We start from the raw sequence: 7828 nt of genomic DNA, 5'->3' as shown, positions 1-7828 counted from the left end.
CCCAACCCAAGAACCGTAGGTCCCGTGCAGCATAGAGGTATAGCAAAACTCATCCTGACAGCATGGATCTTACAGGCCACCACACCAAACCAGTGGCAGGCTGCTGCACAGAAAGCCTGGTGGAAATTATGGGTCAATATGTGTTAGGCCTTCTGCACTCAGTACATAAAGATTTTTGTAGACAACATTTTATAATTAAGCAGTTTTGGTTATCTGCTGTGGTATTTATCCAATTAGGACTTGATGCACAAAAGTTTTCCAAGTTCCGTATTTTAGAGTGCCTCATGTGAAACATAATATTTATTTGCAGTGATTTTCCAGGTTCTGCATTTTCTGCAAACAAATAATTTATTCCTGTAGTAGTTTTATTGAAATTAATACAACAAATGTGCATAATGCTTAATTAAACAAAATCGTACTGGAAGTACCGCAATCATTCATCAAAAAAAGTTTAAATGTGACCTCAATTATTTCTGAAAGTCTATCAAGGGAAGACGATGAAAAATGAACCACGAGTTGATGTAGGGAAACTACAAAATACATTAAAATATGTTTATGCCTTCTTTTGACTTACCTGTAAGAACAAAAGTACAAGTCCTATTTGTAGGAGTTCCCAGTCGTCATCCTGCAGATTGAAGTCCGACCAGACGATGCTTTTGTCTTTGCTATATTCATTTTCAAAGCTTCTTTTAATGAGCACATCATAGATGAGGTACACCGCCCCTACAAGACAATAACCATATAACATATTTAGATGACAGAACTGAAAATAAAACACAGTTATTAAAGGTCATTCTCAATGCAATGTTAGAAGGACCAGTCAAAAAAAATCCATAAACTAAAAATATTATTTCTGATATTGATGGTTAATGTGTACTTAAATAAATAAAAAAGTATAAGTAAAATTTGTGAATGGCTGACTACTACCATGAGCATTTCTTTATCTGTATAAACAGCCAAAGTGACTCAAAATAATCCAACAATGGTGACTTCTGTAAAAGAGCTACTTGAAAAAAAAATAGTTGAAACTGTAAAGTTACTAAGTTTGCACGAGTTTTGCAAAAGTTGCATGTGTATGAATGCTGAGCTCTGTCTTTATGACACTCCATTACTCTGCTCCCTGATATTTATTTGAGATTACTATTTTATTTCACATTTAGTAACAGATTCACTCATTATTTCCTCCTAAACGTCTTCTACAAGATTCTTTGCTTGTCCAATTTTGCTACATTTGTTTATCCACACATACTAGAGCCTGCCTAATGTAGGCCAATCTTATGGCTCAAGCCATTTGAGCCATAAGATTGCCATTTGGTACTTGAGCCATTGTAGTTATAAGAGCCACTTGGTTTTTGGTGAATTCAGCTTAGTCTTTTGTTTACATTGAGTGCGTACCAGATTTCAGAAATGTATATCATAATGTCTGTAAAACTACTGAAGCATACTCTTTCAAATAGCACTATTTAAAATAGCTAAGGATAACCTTTTTTTATGTTTTATTTTACAATTTGCAATGAGTACCTTTTTATATTAAAATGCAATTGAATGATGCAAAATGACTGTAATATTAAAATGAAGCAAATCAATGGGCAATATGTTGTGGAGGGAAGAAAGGCTCACTTTAAAAATATTTAAACAATACAAAACTTTACCACAACTATGGAGCATCCTTGTTCTCTGGTTTTGAATGCTGGGAATTAGATTTTACTACATATGTCAAATGTAATATGTATGTCATACTATGTTGATGAAACATTTTTAGACTGTGTAGCATTTTTACTGCAGTAATATAGAAATTGACGACTGATAAATACCTATCACGAGTATTCTCAAAATGCTGCTGATCACAAAGACAAAGTCCCTGAAACCTTCCAGTTCTGACAACGTGTCCTGTTGAAAGACAAAAAAATAATAATTATGATTGTGCCAAATCGTCATGACACAATATGACAATAACAGTTTAACAGAGACAATAAAAACAAAAATATGACAATGGAAGCTTTTTATAAATTAAACAAAGAAGAGTCCAAGTACTTAACCTAGTGGAACACCATAGCTTATTCTGGTGTGTAAATGTACTGGCATGGAGCAATTTCATACCTAGCTGAAGCTTTGCCACAGTAAAACATCATACCTGCATTTTGTGTGTGGCCTGCATTGTGTTTTCCCACCAGCACAGGGAGACAAGGAGAGAAGAAAAAATTCCTATTCCCACGTAGACAAAACAGTTTTCGCATTCTTGATCCACATACGTTGAGATGCGAACGTAATAGTCCATTCCCAGGAGGCAGTAACCTGTCAATCAGTCAATTATTCAGTCTTTTAAACTAGAAACTAAAATCTAATTTGAACCATAACAAGAGAAATAGTTATTTGATTTTATATTTTGAGAATAAAGTCACAATATCAATAATAAAAGAACCTCCAATGATCCATCAACTCATGTTGGGTGATCCATCATGAGGTTTCTCTGTTTGAGCACATTCATATTTGCAGCTTCTCCAAAGCTATATCACATTTTTACCATGTTTATCTACTAAAAGAGCAACTATTTATGTGTTAAAACAAAAGATGAAATACAAATTAAAAGACTTTCACAGTTTTGTCCACATCAACACTTTTTTCCTTCTATCCGATTTTAGACTGAACAGCTCGTTATCTTCCAATTGTCAAAATATGAATGTAGAAAAATATTCTCAGATATACTTTGGGAATATTAGAGAATAATTTCAGAATCATTACCAGCGCTTGTGAGAATGAGGGAGCAGATTGGGAAGATAATTTTCCACGTTTCTCTTTGCAGTCTGAAAATTATCTGCAGTATTGCCGACACAATACAGACCCCTCCACTGATGAAGAGATTAGTCAGTATGTCAAACTGAGGCATGACAACAAGAACCAGGACTGAAGTACCGAGGGACACTAAACATTCAATGACACAAATCTGGAAAAGACAGAAGAACCTCGTTTTATATTTCTGCTCAGTATCGATGGCAAAAAAGACTTTAAACATGAACGATTGAAGGAAAATGAACGTAGTTATATGGTCTTTAAAGTGAGTCATGCAATGAATTCATAAAAGGTCAGAGAAACGTACAAGTGCCATGGTCCTCATGTTGGGTTGTACAAAACTTTTGAATGTGCAACGCCACAGAGATTTCATAAAAACCAGGAAGTTTGGGCAGACCAAGCAGAACACCAACATTAGCTTGTAGAATTGTTTTTCCTTTGATGTGCGCAATGAATGTGGACTGGATAGAGTGGACAGCATCAAAAGGGACCCCTTTAAAAAAAAACATAAAAAAAGAAAATCATCATACACTGAAAATTTGCACTGTTATTCTACATTGATTGGTTTCAATCTTGAACTTTAAAGTTTAAAAGACTGTACACTGTAAAGTTTGTTTACTTCCACGGCTTTCTGTAAAGTACATTTATGAAGACTCCCCATCTTCATCATGATATAAAAGTCATTTAGCTGCAAACAAATAAGGAAGTCCAGTCTAAAATCAAATACATGGACATTTATTGATTGTTGTAACATGTGGCTCATTGTAAAGGCAGCAAGAAACACAAAGCCAAAGGTGGATACTATGCTGAAAAACAGGTACAATTAGTTAAACATTAACAGAGGATATTAAGGATGTTATGTACAAGGAAGAAAATACATAACATGACAGAGGCATTTGCAAAATGAGATATGACCAGGTACAGAAGGTTTCAGGAATCTAGTTTGATAAGAATATTTACAGGATATGTCAAGAATGGGATTATTTTATGATCCAGGAAAAAAAAACAAAAACCTTTTAAGCCCATAAAGCTTTTGTTTTATTGTTGGCGATAAATATAAAAAAGTTATTTTACATTTTTGCATTTGAAACAGTTTTCTAAAACATGTATTGCTGCCCAATTCCTCAGGAACATTAGCTTCAAGAGATTTATCCGCAGTTCACCATCTAAAAACCCTTTGTCTGGTTCCCATACAAAGGTCAGCTATGTGTATATGGAATTATTGAAAAAAAAAAACACCTGAATAAATACAGAGTTAAATAATCCACAGGAAAACCAAAAAGAAAATACTGTAGTTACTGAACCTATTTTTAATAAAAGTACACAATTTTATTTAACTTCTTTTTGTGAGTTTGTTTGTTGTGAGTTTGAGCTCTTAGTTTATTTTTGATTTAAAAGATTAATACATCATTTTTGTTTCTTTTCAATAAAAAAAAAAAAAGGCAAGCCAGAAAATATGAAAACTTTTGAAACTTGTAATATATGTTTAAATCTAGGAATCGGTTGTTATGGTGGTCCTTCCGTTGTGTCGTGATATAAATGGTTTTACAAAAATCAAAGAAATTGAAATATAAAAATGGTAAAATGTACAGACCTTTCTATAAATAAAGGCGACCTTACCTTGGCAACAACAGCGCTGGCTAAAACGGCCACCCCCACGATTACAGCCACGAGGTACTGGGCCACCACAAAACATCTTCTTTTCTGCTCCTTCTCTGCTCCTACAGGGTTCAGCTGGAACGGATCCCATGTGTCCCTGAGACAAAAACATCAACACCTACGAGTCAAAGATTTTACTGACCAAAAGAAAATAATCCCTTTTTTGATTTCATTTGTTTTAATAAATCACACTGTACCAGATAGATTTATTAGAGCATTGAGTGGACAGTTGCAAAGCTCCAATTCTGAAGTCCTTGATGTTTCAGGAACAAGCTAAGCTGAACAAATATAGATTATTCTTATTATTCAAGAGTCTGGTTGAGCACGTGGACTAAAATCAATTTCTGATCAGTTGTGATGGAGTTGTAGCTGTTTTGGTCAAATCTTAAAAATGACTGTGTGCAAGCTCATTATGTCACGCTCAACTGACAGAGTTTCGCTTTATCCATTTTTACGCTGTTACGTGATGTTGAGTGCCTGTGACCGCTACATTCATTTGGCTTGACTCCAAGCATAACAAATTTCAGAATTTTTCATTAAAATCCACCCATTAGTCTTATGAAATATTTTGCTAGCATTCAAACAAGATTGACTCCAACTGTTATTGCAAAAACCTCGAGTTTTGAGTAGCACTTGCTCGTACTTGCTGTGAATGCCTCTTAATTACCACCTCGCCAAATCTTAGGCCAGTTTCTTTAAAAATGACTTCTAAGCTATTTTGGTGTTGGCTAAGCTCAGTTGGCTGTAGCCATACTGAATTGGGTTGTCTCGAAATGTTAACATGTTGATGTATGACCCAGCCCAACATCCGATGGATACTTTACTAAAATCAGTTCAGTTATTTATGTGATATTTTGCTAAAAGACAGACACACAAACGCACACACAGATGCAACCAAAATTATTATTGCTTCTCGTTTTCCTTTTGGAGGAATGTGCTAATACTAATTCAGTTCAGTTTATTTGTATAGCACCAAGTCACAACAGGTCAGCTCAGGGCACTGAACAGAAATATATATATATATATATATATATATATATATATATATATATATATAAAAGAAAGTTAATAGCATTAATTATCTGAGCTCATGTAAACATCTCTGAGTGTACCTGCTGCTACATAATCACGTTGCTGTTATCCTAATTCCTAATGACCTTCTCTGTCGTCCCCTCAGCTGGATGATTAATGTCCATACACAGTCGTCATCAAGGTGTAGCCCTACTTTGACTTGATAACAGTTTGTGATCTTAAACTATCATGGCAACAATCAAAACTACGGCTGCTTCAAGATTCATGAACTTATCCACGCTGGCAGATGGTTTTCCTGTTGGACAAGGTCCACACATTTAGAAAAGCACCAACTGTTGAACCTTCTCTAGATTCTCAAAAGTTCTTTACATCAATGTGTATCTCATTCCCCTTTTCACACAAACTAGTCATGCACACGCTCCCTGTGCGCTTTTTTCACAAGACAACCGTTTTACTACTGAGCTGCGACATAAAAATACATTTCATGTAAATCTTTGTTAAAAACTGGTTCAAAATAAGTTTATTTCAGCAACATTTTAAGGAAGTAATTTTGCATTACAAAATTTTCTACGCTTTGTCATACAAAACTAATAACACATAAAGTTAGTCTTTGTTTTGAAGTAGCATTTTCAATATCTTATTTAGCATAATTATTTACCAGCAATGAAACCCATTTTATAAACTACTAAACCCCTTTGTAGATTTACAGGCATTACTATAATTAAAATGTCGACTGTGGTTTTGTAAAGTTTTCATTTCCTTTAGTATGTTTTACGGCTCTGCATGAATGAGCATGTCTGCCCAGTTGCATAGATTAAAGTCCACTCTGAAACAGGCCAGTCAGAGAAACTGTTGCTCTAGCAAGACTTTTCTTCGGTTACTTAAAACATATGTAACAGTTGCCTAATATCTGCTGAGTCAGTATTTGGCAAATCTCATAAAAAAGAACAGCTATCTCACACTTCTCCTTTAAAAAATATACATTTACTTTTGAACCAATCAAACTTGAATTGGGCTTTTTTGAATTGTGTGGATAAATCTTCAACAGATCAAAATAAAGTATTTCGAGAGATGACAGAAAAATGTGCAGAATGCTTTGTTCAATTAGAAATACAATTTTCCTCCCATTTTCCAAATCTTTTATGGATTATCTATGGAAAAACTGATCTTCTTGACTCAAAAATATTAATAAAATACTTTGAGTTTGCCAGAAGAAAAGGGATCCATCCATTATCTTTTACACTTCTTTCTATTAGGGTTGTGGAGGTCATTAGTGCCCATGTCCAGCCATCATGGCTCACCATATGTGACAGCAGATAGGCTAGTACTTGACTTTTTTACTTTGACTGAGTACTGAGAAATATCAACACTAGAACATACAAAAATGTATTTTAGTATGATATAAAGCTTTAAAATCTCATTTCTAGAAATATGTCAGATGTGTTGATGCTTGTCTCTTGACAGATGCAGATGGAAGCAGCTTCTTCTAGATCTCAACTAGACAAGCAGACCATTGCTTATTCCCATCAGCTGTGATGACACAAGTCATGAACTACTTCTTTACTTTTGCAGGGAAAGGGATAGACATTTTAAAATCTGAGATATACTTTTGTCCTGGCAGCACCAACAGTGACAGTCTGACATGTTTTCATTGCAGTTTGGATCCAGATCATTTTTACTTGCCTAGATCTTAAGTCATAACCCTCTGGTAATTTTAACTTCATGGCAGAGTGAGCATCTTGCAGCGGTAAGCTTTTGAAATGTGCTATTTTTTTAGCCAAAAAACTTGACTCCTTTTATGTCTCTGAGTTACCAATGTAGAGAATGTGATTAAAACCGTAGCATGTATTTAACATTTTAAACAGCCCCTCTAACAGCAGGCATTAGCTGTGGGGATGATATCAGCCAAGCAATAAAGAGAAGCACAGCAGTGCACAGGGGAAATTAACTGTTCTATCAAACTGTAAATTATATTTAATTGAAACCTGGTAATACAAGCGAGCAGTTTTTAATTTTATCCAACACTAACATCTTTCCCACTAACAATTAACCTAACAATGATGAAGAGGTTAATAAAGCTTGATTGTGTGTCTATATGGAAAGGAAATGGAATAGTTTTCCAGTTTTAAGTTGCCTGTAAATTTTATTTCTCTCACTCTGCGCAGCCAATAAAACACAACTTTAAAGCTTTATGTCATTTTATTTTCCACCTCTGAAGTTTTGTGAGGTCAATAATTTTTGCCTTAGGGAAATTTGCTGCCTTGTTTTCAGTAAACTGCAGAAAAAAAATAATTCTGGCATGGAATTATGTTAAACTATATACATATATATATATATATATATATAC

At 34.4% G+C, this 7828-nt stretch overlaps 1 protein-coding gene across 1 annotated transcript in view; it reads right to left on the bottom strand.

The window, feature by feature from the left end:
* Positions 1–7828, bottom strand: part of chs1 (chitin synthase 1) — a 28234-nt gene that overhangs the window by 18270 nt on the left and 2136 nt on the right. Inside the window, exons 3-9 of the mRNA XM_037693494.1 lie at positions 4411–4546; positions 3098–3283; positions 2743–2944; positions 2135–2295; positions 1815–1890; positions 575–723; positions 5–116 (exon numbers count right to left, since the gene is read on the bottom strand). Coding sequence (XP_037549422.1) covers positions 5–116; positions 575–723; positions 1815–1890; positions 2135–2295; positions 2743–2944; positions 3098–3283; positions 4411–4546 — 1022 coding nt within the window. The remainder of the gene's footprint in view (positions 1–4; positions 117–574; positions 724–1814; positions 1891–2134; positions 2296–2742; positions 2945–3097; positions 3284–4410; positions 4547–7828) is intronic.

This window comes from Nematolebias whitei, chromosome 2 (genome assembly GCF_014905685.2).
Source record: "Nematolebias whitei isolate Nwh7 chromosome 2, NemWhi1, whole genome shotgun sequence".
In the NCBI taxonomy this organism is placed as follows: Eukaryota; Metazoa; Chordata; class Actinopteri; order Cyprinodontiformes; family Rivulidae; genus Nematolebias; species Nematolebias whitei.
Note: the sequence above shows the minus strand (reverse complement) of the source record. Positions and strands in the feature narration are given on the sequence as shown.